Source organism: Pelobates fuscus, chromosome 6 (genome assembly GCF_036172605.1).
Source record: "Pelobates fuscus isolate aPelFus1 chromosome 6, aPelFus1.pri, whole genome shotgun sequence".
Classification (NCBI taxonomy): Eukaryota; Metazoa; Chordata; class Amphibia; order Anura; family Pelobatidae; genus Pelobates; species Pelobates fuscus.
In genome coordinates this window covers 115,059,016-115,075,280 of record NC_086322.1, presented here as the reverse complement: position 1 = coordinate 115,075,280, position 16,265 = coordinate 115,059,016, and the positions used below count along the sequence as shown (strand labels likewise).

The 16,265-nt window shown below is 37.9% G+C and overlaps 1 protein-coding gene across 1 annotated transcript in view; it reads left to right on the top strand.

The window, feature by feature from the left end:
- The window catches only part of GALNTL6 (polypeptide N-acetylgalactosaminyltransferase like 6), a 1,377,865-nt gene that overhangs the window by 348,081 nt on the left and 1,013,519 nt on the right, over positions 1 to 16,265 (top strand). Inside the window, exon 2 of the mRNA XM_063460019.1 lies at positions 15,735 to 15,843. Coding sequence (XP_063316089.1) covers positions 15,735 to 15,843 — 109 coding nt within the window. The remainder of the gene's footprint in view (positions 1 to 15,734; positions 15,844 to 16,265) is intronic.

The following is a 16,265-nucleotide window of genomic DNA, read 5'->3' as shown; positions in this document are numbered from 1 at the left end:
AAGGGGTTAAAGTCCCCATAATTAGTACCAACCCTTGTTTAATCTGCTCTATTTTCTTAAAGACTTTTGTAATAAAGTTTATTTTAGATTTGTTTGGTGTGTAGATGTTAGCTTTTGTAAATCACTTTTTGTTTATTTCACATACTAAAATGATGTATCGGCCTTTTGGGTCTAGTTCTTCATGTTTAATATTTAGAGAATTTTTTTTTTGGGAACATGAATGCCACACCTTTTTTTTTCTTTCTTTTTTTTCAGAGCCGCACTTAGAATGATGGGGTATCTTGTTGAGCCAATTGTATTTTTATTTGATTTTATCCAGTGGGTTTCTTGAAGGGCACATATTTGTACCCGATTTTTTTGTCAAGAAATCTAAAATTCTAGACGTTTTACATGGTGTGTTGATCCAGCTGGCATTTATTGAAATTAACTTAAATTACAGTTATCTATCAGTTCTCTGGGCTCTCTCCAAAAATTACAGTGGATTTATTAAAAACAAGAAAACAAACTTTATTTGAGTTTACATAAAAATATGACAGGTTGTTCTAAAAAAATTGGAATCAACCTAAGACATAAATTTAGTATGGCAGAAAGTCCCCGCCATATAGTATCTCGAGTAATGCAGAACATTACTTGGATATGGGCCCCACATGTTGTGTGAGAGAAGCGTACTGAGGGTATACAGTCTATGGAGGGCCAACCTTAAGGCACTCCTGGAAATAAAGAAAACAGAACAAATGGAAAGGAGTAGGGACAAGAGAAGACCCCACTAATCTAAACCACACACACACACCTTTCAGCTTATTATTGACTCAATCATTAATTAAATGTTTCCACTCACTATTACTTTATTTCCTCATTGTGCAAAAGTTATATTATTAGTTATATTTCTGTCCCTTTTCTGTTTCCCTTTTTGTTTTTGTTTTTCCTTGTGTAGATGTGTACCTTTCTGTGTCACTTTATCTTCCTTTTGTTCTTAATGTTTATTTAGTGTGCATTTTGTGTCATCTCATTATTAATTACTGTGGACCTTTATATGAGAATAATTATACTTCACTTTGTGCATTGCTTAACATTGACTTGTTAATCAATGTCCTAATATATTAATACTTTTTCCCTATTCTTTGCTTGTATTTCCCATTATCCCCTTGTGCTTTTAGACAAAAAAAATGAAAAAGGGCACTCATGTATATATGTTTGTTTATCCGTGGTTATTCTTATTTCATATATTCTTCTCTTTTGTCTTCCCTACTTAAGGGGTTAAGTGTTGCAAGTGCCATTTCTTTTCCCCTTTTCTTCTTCTTCCCTTCCTTTCTTTTAGATAGTTAGAGCCTCGCTGTTTGTTGATGGGTGATTGGGGCTACTTCCATTTTTGTTTGCCGTTAGCCAGCTTTTTATATCTCGGTCAATGCTCGGTCAATAGGAGTAATCTTTCCTTTGTTTGATATAATAATTTTTATGGGGAACCTCCATTGATATTTAATGTTATTGTGTCTCAGAATTGTTGTACTATCAGAAAAGGTTTTCCTCTTTTGTCTGGTTGGTCATAAGTTCTGAAATATTTTCAGTGTTTCATATTCTTCTGCACACTTATTACTTCTTGTAGCTCTCAGTATTTGCGTCTTAAGTACATCTCCTGGAAGATGGTCTGGGACACCTTTCGGTTTATTCACTCTGTGGCATCTCTCCATCATAGGAATTCTTGCATCCCATTCCCCATCCAGGTGTTTGATAAAATCTTTTATATATGGCTCCAGGTTTTTTTGCAATTATTTGTTCTGATACTCCTCTGATTCTTAAGTTGTTCCATCTTGACCTGTCTTCCAGGTTCATCAACTTGTTCTCCATGTCAGCTATTTTCTTTTCTAGTGACAAGATGTTCTTCTTTGTAGACTTTTTCCTTGTATTCCATCCTGTTTATTTTCTCTTCTATCCCTTGTATTCGTAGATTAAGAGTCAGTAGTTCTTTCTTAATGTCCAGGATATTAACTTGATTTTCTTCTCTTAATTTCCCAGATTGTGTATCTAGGTGTCTGAGTAGGTGGTCATATTAATTTCTTCCTTCTCTTGACTCTTGATTTCCCTCTGTTTGTCCTTTATTAATATCTCCCTCTATTGGGATATTTGACAGGAGAGATTCGTCCAGGTTTGACTTATTACCTGGAGAATGTGGTGAAAATAAGGAAAGACGTTTTTCTGTTTTGTTTTCAGGTTTCTTTTCTTTTTTCAAATCCTTGCCATTTTGTGTCTTTTTAGTGCCCATTTTATTTATTGGTTTATTTACTCTCTCTCTAGAAATTATAGTCTCTTTGGAATAGTGATATCTTTGATTTTGTCCTTAACATTTACTCCTGGACCCCTCTTCTCTTCACCTTCCCCCCCGTCTTCTTGTCTCCAATTTTTTACCCAGTTATATTTCATCTTTCTTATTCTATTTTGCGTTCACTAATTCCTGCTTTAATGGAGTAGTGAATTCAGTGCAAAAAATAGAAAAAATAGGGACGGAGTACAAGGGGGCTTAAAGGAACAGCAAGAGAGAAAAACGGAACAAACTATAAAAATGAATAAAAAAGTAAATACAATGGAAAAAAATTAAAAATCAAATAAACAAAAACCACAAGGAAAATTGACCGAGCCCGCTTAAGACTGTCAGGCAATCAGCTCAGCACTGTGAGCAAAGTTAAATGAACTTTAAATCATATATTGCCCACTGAGTTCTGCTCTTTATGTTATCCTATATTTTCCCCTCTTTCTCAAGGGTCCTTTAGTATTCAACTGACCAAAAACTCAAACTATATTATTTGTACAATCCCCTACAGACTATACACATGCATTTTAATATCATTAGGCACTTAGCTTTTTTAAATATACTCTGAATCTGGTTTATTGCAGCTTGCCGTTTCCTCCTGCTGGCTTTATTCCTGGAGGAGCCAGCTGTATTGCATAGCTCTGTCTGGCACGAAGGTAAGTAGCTCCCTTCTTCTCAGCCCGGCATTGGGTCCTCTTTAGCCATTATGTGGGAATCTGTAAAGCATCCCAAATAGCATGCCATGTAGATCGAGCCGTCCCCTCAGCTCTTGGTCAGCTCCCTCGATTGCCCCTTTAGCTGCGTACCACGCGGTCGCACACAACGCACGTTATGCCATCACTCCACCCCCGTTCAAGCAGGTGGCATAAGCCCCATCACTTAGTACACTAATAATATTATAAACTAATTAATAGATAAGTAGATAGATAGTCAGACAGGCAGATAGACAGACAGACAGACAGACAGACATGTATACTTTTTAGTCTCAGTATTGCTCATAAAATAAACCATATATATCTATGTAAGTTTAATGTAACCACACTACAAATTCACAATTCTAATTTGTGAGATTTTGTACAAAAATAAATAGTAACAGGCAAAACATTCCCTGATACCAAATTGTGTCTGCTGTGTTTTCCTTATTGGCAGTGGAAATCTGTAAAGGTCCAGGGTGCCGTATTGTGAATACTCATAGATAAAATATCTCTAATACCTAAAGTCTACAAATGTCTTGCAGAGCAATTAACCTGAAGCAGGTGCATGCCTGTAATTACCATTAAATGTATTCATCTGCAGCTCACACACATTGTGATGTGGAACAAACTACATGATGCATGTTAATACCTTAATTTGATGATTAGTAAAATAAATCAGTAATAAATGCAGGCAACATATCTATAAATACATAGAAACCTCATGCATTTGTATAACTGAGCCAGATGTTACATTTTATTTAGAGAGTCTTCCAAATCCAAGATGCACGCTGTCTTGCATCCCACTGGGTTCAGGTTAATGTAGGAACCACAGTAAAACAAGAGTTTTTATGTAATGGTGTAAACAGGTAACTCTCATAGGACTAATACAAAGTCTACATGCCAGGTGTGAAATCAAGCTCCTGGGAATACAGAAGAAAATATTATCTAAAATAGAAGTGAAATTCAGTAAAACATATTAAAGAATAACTGGCATTTTTTTAATATCAATAATATTATATTTATATTATGAGATATACAATCTCTCATTTCTTTAATCCATGTATATTAAAATTTTTGAAGAAATCACTTGCCTGTTTTTCTCACTCAACCCTTTCTGACAGTCGTCTATGCACCCTGGGTCAAACCATCAGTTATCCCAGCCAATGCTCACTATTTTTTACCGGACCATTGCTTTTCAGAATTACTGACAGACAATGCTGCAGGCAGAACGAACACATGATTTTGAAAATCAACTGATGGTCACAAAATAATGAGCATTGGTTGGGATAACTGACAGTCTGACCCAAGGTGACGAAAAATGGCTGTCAGATCGGGATGGTAGGAAAGGTAGTGATATCTTTAAAATATATATATATATATATATATTTGTGTGAAGGGCTCATGATGGCAAAGAGAAATAAGACCTAATAAGTGTAGGATGGTATAAAAGTAGCAAGTCGGTTGTGGTGTGCCGAAACCGACGATGAGGTAGGCCTGAAAATAAAGAGGGCCTACCAAGAAGAAATGTAAGAAAAAGGAGTTGATAAAGAGGTGTGGGTGGGAGGGTGATGCAACGCTGACCTCGAAGGTATGGAGCCAGGTAAGGGGTGTCCCTTAAGTAGGGAAGGGGTGTGTCATACGCCCCTCCCACAAACACAGGCCAAAAGGCCTTACTACTTGTGTGAAGGGCTCATGATGGCAAAGAGAAATAAGACCTAATAAGTGTAGGATGGTATAAAAGTAGCAAGTCGGTTGTGGTGTGCCGAAACCGACGATGAGGTAGGCCTGAAAATAAAGAGGGCAAAAATAGAAGTTTCAACATTTTAATACAAACTACCAATATACAACTTAACAAGACATGTTCTGAAAAGCATTCCTTACTTCTTGTACAGGGTTAGGAATGTACCGTGTGTAAGCGGATGATTTCCAGCGCCCCAGTGTCTTGATAACATGAACCGGTATGTCAACACTGGAGGCTGTGGAGGCCGCTCCTATGCGGAAGGAGTGGCCTGAATAGTTAGCTGGCTTGAGTCCCAGCTGTGTTAGTAATGACCTAACGTGGGTCATGAAGTTGGTAGTAGTGAGAACTGAACCTCGTAGAACAAAAAGTGGTTGTGATGGTGGTGCCTTGAGACTCTCTGTATAAGAGTCCAGTATTTGGACGGGGCACCAACTGTTGTGAGTCGGATAGTATTTAACCTCTACGGGTGGAGCGTGTTGACTGTTTTTTGAATGAGGTAGTGTCAGGATATAATAGTCCATGTGTTTGGTTAAGTGCGAATGAAGCAGTAGGTGAGTGGATTGTGTTGTATTGATGGCGGTAAACTCTCTAGGTCTCAGAAACCCATAAAAAGCCACATAAATAGCTGTTTTGATGACTAGTGTTGTGTTGAAGGAGAAGGCTTTTAGATCTAGTAGTTGTGATAATTTCTTAAGGATATGAAAATCTATAGGAAGCCTCTGTGCTGTATGCGGGGGTTCGGATCTTTGTATACCCCTAAGGATGTTCTTGATTTGGTATGATGACATGAAACTTGAGTTGTTGGGTTGTAAGGTCAGCATGTGATGTTGGATGCCTGTAAGATATAGTTTGATTGTGTTGTAAGAAAGTTTGAGTTTGAGGTGGCAAAAAGAGGCAAAACCTAAAAAAGATGTCATGATGAATGGTTGTAATATGTTGTGTTCCAACAGGAATCTTTTGAATAAACTGAAAGCTCTGTTGTAGGTTTTCCTGGTATTTGTAGATAGAGCTAGTTGGGACAAAGTTCTGCAATGTTGCATGATAACGTCTAGTCCATTGTTAGCTGATGGAACAGTGGAGTGGCCGTGGCTGTGAGCGCGGCTGATGGGAGAAGTTGATGAAAGGCCTGGAATTTAAAACGAGACAAATTATCAGCTGCCTCGTTACAAATACCTGGAATATGAACACAGTGCAAGAAAAAATTATGACATGCTGCCAACCAAGTGAGTTTCCTCAAAAATCTCATGATAGTAAGGGAGTTGGAGCGACCTTTGTTGATAATGGAACAGGTTGCTTGGTTGTCTGAGTAACACCTGACTGATGAACCTGTCCATAGATGTCCCCATGCCACGGCAGCCGCCACGATGGGATATATCTCGAAAAGAGCTGAGGTAGAGAAAAAACACTCCAGGTCCTGCACCTCTGAAGGCCAGCTACCCCAAAGCCATTCGTTCCCAAAAATTGCTGCAAAACCTGTGGTAGACGCCGCGTCTGTCCAAACAGTAGGAGAAGTGTCAGACAATTGAGGGAGGAACATGCTTTTCCCGTTCCAGGAGTTTAAAAAGTTTCTCCACATGAGAAGGTCTGCCGTGGCTTGGGTATCTAGGGTCAATCTGTGTGCATCATGTAGAAACCGTGGGAACATGCTGAGGAGACGTGATATGAAAGCACGGCCTTGAGGTATAATACGCATGGCAAAATTGAGTGACCCCAGTAAAGATTGTAATTCTTTGCGATTGCAAGTGCGTAGTTGTATATAGAGGTTGATGTTTGTCAGAATGTTTTCTACCTTGGTGCGTGGTAGGCTAGCTTGCATGTTGGCTGAGTCTAGCATGATGCCCAGGAAAGTGATGATGGTATCTGGGCCTTCGGTCTTGGTAGGGGAGACTGGGACCCCCAACTGGTTGAATAGGCTGACAGTCTCTTTCAGGCTAGTGGGAGGGGAAGAATTCTCCTCGACCATTAAGAAATCGTCCAGATAATGTATGACTGTAGGGCATCTGGATATATTGAGTAGTAACCAGCATAGGATTTCGGCAAATGTGTCAAATATGGCTGGACTACTTTTAGAACCAAAAGTTAGTCGTGAGAAAAAGTAGTAGTTCCCTTCCCACTTGATGCCATGTAGGTGCCACAGTGTGGGGTGGATTGGTAGTAGTTTGAATGCATTTGTTATGTCGGTCTTACTGAGCCATGCACCGACTCCTGCCTGTAAGATAGCCGTAATGGCGTGGTCTATAGTGGAATATTGCAGGGAGAATTCCTCCGATGGTATTAAGGAGTTGAGGCTGGGAGTGGTAGAGGTGTGTGGTGCCGACAAATCGATAATAAGTCTCTGCTTGTTGGAAGATTTTCCTGTGACAACCCCGATAGGGTTTGTCCTCCATGTAGTGAAAGGAGGGGATTGAAAAGGTCCCAATAAAAAACCTTCTGACACTTCTTTAGCTATGAGTGTGTCAACTGCTGTAGGGTTGTGTTGGGCGGATTGTAGATTTGGACATTCCAGGATTCCTGAAGGCATATGTATGATACCTGTGTGGAATCCTTCTGATAGACCAGAGATTATGAAATCTACTAAATGTGTAGATGGATGCTGTGACAGAAATGTCGCAAGTAGGGATATGTTGATAGACGTTAGGTACTGTTTGGGATACATTTTATTGGGACACATGATTTTTGCATGTGCCCTGAAACATTTTGAGCATATATGCAACAAACGACAACCGCTGTAATTACATGTACCAACATTAAAGTTATTACATATCTGGGATTTGCCCAGAAACTTGATAGGTCTACCCAGTTTGTCTTTAGCTATTTTCTCCGTAGGACCAGCGGAGCTAGGTCCTTGCACGTGGGTATGCTCGTTAGCAGTGGTGGGACAAAAATTTGCCGAATGAGACATGGAGGAGCAGTATGCACAAGCCGGTGTCCTTAGCCCTGCAAAGTGTCTGCAGAAAATCACTGTGTCTATCTTACTCCAGTTGGACCTTGTCCCGTACTGTGAGAAGGCGCCTGACACTTTTGCAGAAAAAGATCTATGGTAATCGTAGAATGCCGATCCACCATATTTATTGCCCAGGTCCACCAGCTTGTGCATATACATGTCAAATTCCTCACGCCTGTGTGGGTAAACGGCACATATGACATCCCGGTAGATGCCAAAAGCCAACACAAATTCCGGGATGGTGAGTTTCCTGTTTAGGCGTGCATCCCTGGACTTTACCACCACAGAAATATCCTCATACGCATAAGTTTTATGCTCCACCACATCCTGGGAGGCAATTAGTAGTGCAGCTAAGTTGACATCTTTACCTTCCAGGATGTCTTTCTTAAGGTGCTCAGGTATCATATGGGCAGGGTTAACCTCCTGCTTGTCAGAGGTGGTGGCTGGAGAAACTAGTGGCAACTCGACCAGTGGCGGAGGGGTCACAGTGACTGACCCAGCCAAGGTAAGGGCTGTGGTGACCGATTCCAGTTTCTCCAGCCTGGAGTTTACCTTGCCCATGGATGACATGAGGGATGTAAGCATGCCATGTATATCTGTCGGGTTAGACTGGCTAGTCCCTTCCCCTGCATCAGAGTTATCAGTTGAGGTGTGCAACAGTTTGTATAGTTCCGCTTTCCTGGCAGTCGCGGGGAAAGGAATGTGTCGTCTCCTGAGTTCGTTAGTTATGCGAGGGATTGTCCAGGACCTGAATGATGCAGGACTAGCCATGTCTTCTTCCGGTGGTGGGGAGTTTGGTCTAGCCGGAGTGCTCGGGATGGAGAAATCCTCTACCCCTTCTTGAGACATACTAGATGAGAAAATATACCGTTAGTGTTGAAACCCAGGGGATGTACTGGCGGGCTAATTATGCCGTGTGAGGCGAAAAAATTAATCTTGTCCTTTGGTGACAGGTGAGGCCCTGCTATTTGCCAAGTGGCTATGAGAGGCTCTATCTATGCGTTGGCGCGAGGGAATATTGAGGCCACCCATGTAGTGGCAGGAATTCGTAGGCCTCTCGGTGACAATAAAAGAAAAACAGGGGAAGGGAGTGACAGGTGACGCCCTCTCTAAACTTTGCGAGGCGGCTAACTAACGTGTGGCTCGAGGGGTGTATGCCTCCGAAACGTTTGAGGCGGGGTGTTGGCCTCGCGGACCTCTAAACTATAGGCGGTATGCCAAGAGGGGAGATACCTATTTGGGCCTATACCCCTAACTGCCAGTGCTCTACGTCCTATTTAGGGAGAACGTATGTGACACGTGAGCAGGCTTACGTACCTGCTAGTATGTATACGTATATGGTGCGTAAGGTATAGAAAACCTGGATAAACCTAAAAGGGTAGAAATAGATATGATAGTATGAGAAATGGATCCTGTGATACTAACGTAGACTAGATATGCTGTGGTTGATTTTATTAACCGTATGTGTTGAAGGGGAACAATTAGAGTAAGGAAGTACCCCGCCTGATTTATTATGGAGAAAAACCGTAACGCAGGATTAGCTTGTAGTGTCTACATATAATGTGTATACCTGGTGACCAAATTTAAAATATATATATGGCCGTGCTACTGTAATAATCGTAGTGCAGGGAGTATGAGTTTAAACTATGAAAATTGACCATATGCAGAAAGGTAGACGTATGAGAGGTTAAACCAAAAGTGTGATTCAAACCTGAAAGTGTGAGATGTTGGGACCGTGTTCTGTATACACGATATATCGTTTGAGTATATGCAGAAAGGTCAGGAAATGTAGGTGCCATGTAAACGGGTGTACATGGTAGTGACAACGTAATATACACAATTAATTTAGAGAAAACTTTATCACATATATATACACATTATACCTATTCCTGATTAATTATCTGAGTTTCTAGTGTATGTAATTTGAGTACATAAAGAAAAGTCAGCATATGACAAGTGCCATGTAATGAAAAGTGTACATGGTGTGTTTAAACAGGGAGGAGAGAGAGGAAAAAAAAAAAAAAACGTTTGTTTAAAACAAATTCCTAAGTGTAAATGGAAGGTACACAAAAAGTAAAGTGTTCAAGCAAAACTATGTATATGTATACCAGGATAATATCATGAACTAATAATACATGAGCCCTAACCTAGGTATAATTAATGTGACAGCATAAATTATGAAATACATGCTAAAATCGTTATATGTATATAAAACAGACTGGTATTTAATAAACTATAATCTGTATGAAAATGAATAATCCTACTATCAGGTACTAAAACTTACAAAATAGAAACAAACTGAAATAAAGGAGGGAAAAATAAAGCATAGGAATGCTACATACTTATTACTTGGTTTCCGGAAACCGGAGGGTTAATTTGCCTGAGACTTTGGCCGTAAAGCGTGTGGCCGTAAAGTGAGGCTGAAAATTATTGCGACGCCGTGGGAAGTGATCCGGGCGACGGACTTACGTTTTAGAAGTCCAGAGGACTCGATCAGCGAAGAAGACCGGGTTTTTTGTGCGTGGCTGGCCGTGGAGAGACCTGTAAGGAGTTTCCTGGACACAGCTGACACCGAAGAAAAACGCGGGTTTCTGAAAGCAAGATGGCGCCGTCCGTGAACCGGAAGTGGATTCAGGATGCAACGCTGACCTCGAAGGTATGGAGCCAGGTAAGGGGTGTCCCTTAAGTAGGGAAGGGGTGTGTCATACGCCCCTCCCACAAACACAGGCCAAAAGGCCTTACTACATATATATATATATATATATATACATGATTTAAAAGATTTTTTTGTAAAAGATGGTATATTTTTATATGAAGATTATATTAAGCTATTAAAAAAATTAGATGAGAGGTAAACCGTTACAGCAGGTTATAGTGTTTATAATGCTTGGAGTCACCCTTATATCTTCACTACACTGCGCGTGTACTGAAAGAGGAGATTTTGTCTTGTAGACCACTTTCTCAAGATTTTCATTTATTTATAGAATGATTGTTCAATGGCAGTTATGAAGTTGTTCTCTTGTCTCCACCTTCCATAAGACACAGAGTCAGCCAAGGCCCATAGGTAAAATAACTTGTTTATTGATCTTAAGGAAAACTGCGATCAACACAGGTTTCCACAACAGAATATATTACCAGAGGGCAGTCCTAAAGGCAATATATTTTACATGATTCCCTAAAATAACAAAATGGATACATTTAATTGGCTGTGTATTTTTGCAACTTAGGCTAAATTCTTAACATAAGATACACCTTAATATTTAACGTAATAGCAATTAACGATGGATAAAAAAAATCTCCGATCTCCGTTTTCTTTAAAAACACATTTCAAACTCCCCTCTGCCTGTTACGTTCCACCTACAATAAGGATAGAATAAAAGTAAGGTTTTTCTATAGGTTATCTATCCGAATAAAGCTAAAAATCAATTGTACACAAGATCAAATGAAAAATTTGCTTAGCAATTATAAACAAACAAATGATTGGATTGTACCTTCGCGATTATCCAAAACTAGGTGCCCTGTACAGAAACAAATCCTGCCTAAGCCCTACAGTAAAGGAAAAGATTGTACAGCACATGCTGATGCCAATAATTGATTATGGGGATGTAGTATATGCATCTGGATCGCAATCCCACATTAATAAACTCAACACATTGTATAACTCGTTCTGCCGATTTGTGCTACAATGTAATTACAGGACCCACCATTATGACATGCTAAGAGAACTAAACTGGCTGTCGCTGGAATCCAGACGCACCCTTCATCTTTCCAGCCTTGTGTTTAAGAGCTTTTCTGGGAAACTCCCACCCTACCTGAACACAATGCTTTCCCCGGCTGTTCCCACTTCTTATAACCTCCGATCCAGTACCAACACTTTACTTAATCTACCGAAATACAAAAAGAAAGCAGGCCGATCCTCCTTCTCCTACAGAGCACCGCAATTGTGGAACGACCTCCCGCACAATTTAAAATCTTCCCTAAGCCCAAAGTCCTTTAAGAGATCCCTCTCTACATACCTCAAAACAGAATGCACCTGTCATGGTTGATTATATATTTCCTACCTGTTCTATGTTAAATTTTGTATATATTGTATATTAATATTATTTTTGTATTTTATTGTACACTAACTGTAACAATGCAATGATTTGTAGACCCAGGACATACTTGAAAACGAGAGAAATCTCAATGTATCTTTCCTGGTAAAATATTTTATAAATAAATATAAATAAATAAATTAGGTATTCTCATTCTCCTGCATTTTTTTTAACTTTGACTTATTAAAGTTATTAATTTACTCCATCAAACAACAACAACTCCATTACAACTTTCGTTCTACTTATATTGAAAGAGAAGACTTTTTTAAGAATCTTCTACATACTAATGCTATAGATATGATTATTGTAATCTGTACATGTGTGCTTCATTTTTTTTAGTATAATATGAATTGGGACCTGTTTGGTTAGCAAATGTCTTCAGTTTTATAGCAGTTATTAATAAAAAAAATCTAACAATGTTCTGACAACTCAAGGTAGCGGTGGATAAAGAGAGTCACACGTATAGCATCTATACTGCAAGCTTGCATCCCTGATCTATACTGGTGATATTACAGCTAAATGCTTTTAAAGCAGCAATGATTGTGGCTTTTATTTCAGATTAACATTGTTCAACTAATCCCTTGCCTTTTGTGTTGAACTCCTCAATATCCAAACAGATTGTATGCCCTTGTAAATAGAGCACCAAATAAGACTGTAAGTCTTTACACACACATGTAATATGGCTATACCACATGACAATGACTTACAACTGGCACAATAATATTTGCAATATATAAAATATAGAAGCTCAGCTAATCCTGTTGCTTCCTGGTAGTGTGGCTAAACGTAAAAGGCAGCCTTTCAAAGACTTTTCATTAAGCTGCATTGTGAAGCCTGTGATTGGACAGCCACGGAAAGTCTGGGCTGGGGAAAAATGGGAGGGCTTGCAAATGCTTCAGACAAGTGATGCATCTTTTACTAGCTGTTTTTTTTTAGATAAACTCAAATGAAAAAAATGGATAATTAAATGCATTCATGTTTCATTGGTGGTATACCTTTTATACAGTGATTTTTTTAAATGTAATTTAACTAAAGGTAATAAATATTTTGTACCAAATGGTAAACGAGGACACATGTTCTCTGAACACTAGTCTTTTATTCTTGCGTTAGGAAATCACATTTACACAAGTAAGTTTTCAAACCAAATTCTCATAAAAATAGAAAATGTTCACTAGTTTACAGTGCAAGGAAGGCTGATATTAATGTTAATGCTCACTAATGCATAGCTATATATTGTCAGCCACCACTCAAATTACAGTTTGTGATTTATAATATTACACTATATTACCAGTGATAATAAGTTTTGCTGTCATCATATCTGAGCCCCAGTGACTGGCAAGATTAATGTTTGTACTACTCTGAAAGATAAATAAATTATAATAAAATGTATAATGTGTTGCTGATGTTGACAATAAACTTGCACAAAATTTATTGAAAGCAGATTTTCTCTCCTCTTTGAAAAATGTGCGTGCAATTTTATTGCCAGTATAATAAAACATTCCAAGTGAGAAATGTTAAAAACTATAGCAATTGTATTTATATAGAATTGATGTAAGTGAATATTCCCCCCCCCCCCCAAAAAAAAAAAGACACATGGAAAATGGGTATTTCAGACTTAGAAATAATGTTAATGTTGTTAGTGTGATGGAGAGATGCCTCCATCATGAATGTCCATTCTGGAAAAAAAAAAAAGCCTTATGGTTAAATGGTTCGACCAACAAAACTAGTCATCAATAAAGACTCTTTATAAGAGGTGAATAAAATGGCCATGTGCTCACACAGAGATAATTAGTTTATTCCTAGCTATATTAATTGATGATTTAGTTAATGTTTTTATTGATCCTTTTTTTTTTTTTTTAAACATTGCTGAAGATGAAAACATATGGATATCAACAAATAATGTTGGTTATTGGTAGATTAAAGTTTTATTTACTGTTTAGGTGTTTTCTAAGTAAAGACATTATCACTTGCCTACATGTATATTTACAGACAAAATGGTGCAGGCAATATCTATATTATTAATGTTTTTCTGCTCCCCAGAGCACTAACTACCCTTTGGCACATGCTGTGTGGATGGTGGTGGAGCGAATCACCAGTGGAAGGTTTTCTTGGTTATAAGTCTATATATTTTTAACAAATTATTGACATGATTAACAAAATAGGGTTTATTCACATTTTTATTGTTGCAGCCTTGTGCTAGAATTGCTTATTGTTGATATCAGTCTACACTCAATATTTCATTATGACATAGCAGAAAACAGAGTTTTGAAAATGCTGCTAATTTAATAAAAAAAAATAAAAAATATTACATTAAATAAGGATTAGACCCTTTGCTATGACACTTTAAATTTAGCTCAAATGCTTGATCGTCTTTGTGAGATATTTTTTCAGAAGCAGGGAGTGGTCAATTTTGAGCAAAAGGTGAATGCGGTCCGACTTGCAGTGGAAATGCTCACCTGAATAGGCTGGACCATTCTAGCCCTTCTGAATCATACCGAACTAAACTATACTGCTCAGTGAAAACGAGGCATAAGCAAACAGCCAAGACAAGAGTGGTGAAAGTACCATTTTTAAGAGTGGTAGTCGGATAGAAATAAAGTGTGCACTTTTAGCAGAATAAGCATTAGTCTTACATAAGACACATAATATGCCAAATTAACGATACATCATAAATAAGAGAACATTTAAGTATTGGGTTAATAATAAGACATATAAAATATATTCTGCAGTTGAATTTGGAATATCCTAAATATGAAACTAATTCCTACTTTTTACTATGTCTATTATTAACACAAGATATGTGTCCTGCTCTCATAATTTTAATAAACAAAAAATTAGAAAGAAATAGAAGAAGAAAAGGGAGAGGAGAACAAAAAGTGGGAGAAAAGTGGAGGGTGCCATTGAGCGGATCTTACTAACTGTCAGTCACAATTCTTTTTTTAAAAAAATTAAAAAGAAAATTCATTCTAAGGATTCCATACTTTAGGTAATTCAGCGTGTGAACACCTGACCTTTGAGGTCAGTTTGTCCATGACCACATTTCCTTCAACTTTTGTAATAATGTCTTGCAATGTCGGGGGGTTGATTTTGAGCCATTCGGCAGCAATGACCCTACGAGCCGCTAGTGTGATTAAATTTAAAGGTTAAATCTAACCCTTCAGACACAATATTAAAGGAAATTAGACAAGTCAGTTCACAAATTACAAAATTATTATTAGATTATGTGGCATGTCAAATGAAACAGACAAAAATATATTTTTACGAGAGGGTGAACATAATTGACATCCCCTTGGCCTGATGCCCTCAACCTAGAACACATATGAAACCTATAACAGCAGTTGGAATCCCTTCAGGATCCATAGTGTCTGATGTAGATAAAATATATAAGAAGTTCCACGACTTTTACTCCAAACTCTATAACCATTCCTCAGAGTTGGATGATGGGTAGGTGGTAAAGGTTTGAGAGATTACAGATTTCTTAAATTCTCTTATTTTACCTAGCATCCCCACACATTAAATTGGCCCCTTAGAATCTGACATTTCTATAGAGTTAATGGAGACAGTGATAGCATAAATTAAAAGAGGAATGGATGGATTTAGAGGCAGTTACTAAAAGAAATTTCAGGAAATATTATCACCTCACCTGTTAGTGATATTTAATTAGGTTTAATAACAAGATAACTTATCCATCGATATGATCATGCCTGCTCCCCTTTATTGTCTAAAAAAGCTGGATGGCAACATCCATACTATAGCATCTGTGCTTTTGTAGTAATATCTGCCTAAAATTAGCCGCTCAATAACAATTTTGTGATGTTTGACTGGAAAAAGCTCTGCATAGTATGTTGCAAAGTAGTTATTTTTAATTTCTGTAAATAACATTTTCTTTTCCACATCTTTGATCAAATTAAATTGCTTGTCTAATTTACATTTTTAAACATCTTATATCTTGCAGACATTTTCTATTGGACTGAGTGATGCTCAACTCTACACATGGACAGATGGCCTTCGAAGAAAAGACTGGCATGACTACGAAAGCATCCAAAAAGATTCATTACGCTCAGGTACTGTAGAATCACATATCCCAATTAAAACTGTATTTAACATAATTCAGCTCTGTATGATCTCAGTAATGTATTCAGATTTAAACTGAATACATTTTGGTCTATTACGTTTAAGCTTAGTTGTAGAAAGAAATCCCTTCGGCACCTAATCTATGTCATAAATAAAAAGATAAGCATGGTTCACTTGAAAGAAAAGCTTTGTTAAAATCTCCTTTGCCGTGCAGAGCAAGTTCATTCAGAATCTATTAAGCAAATTCATTATGTTCAATCAAATGTAATAACATTTTAAGGTGAAAAATCTAGGAATAGGATGGGGAAATTTTGGTATTTGAAAGATACAAACAAATAAGTATTCTTCGTGCAAGCCCTTACTTTTTCTAAAAAAAAAAGTGTTTATGGTGTCTGGTAAAGAAAAAGGTAAT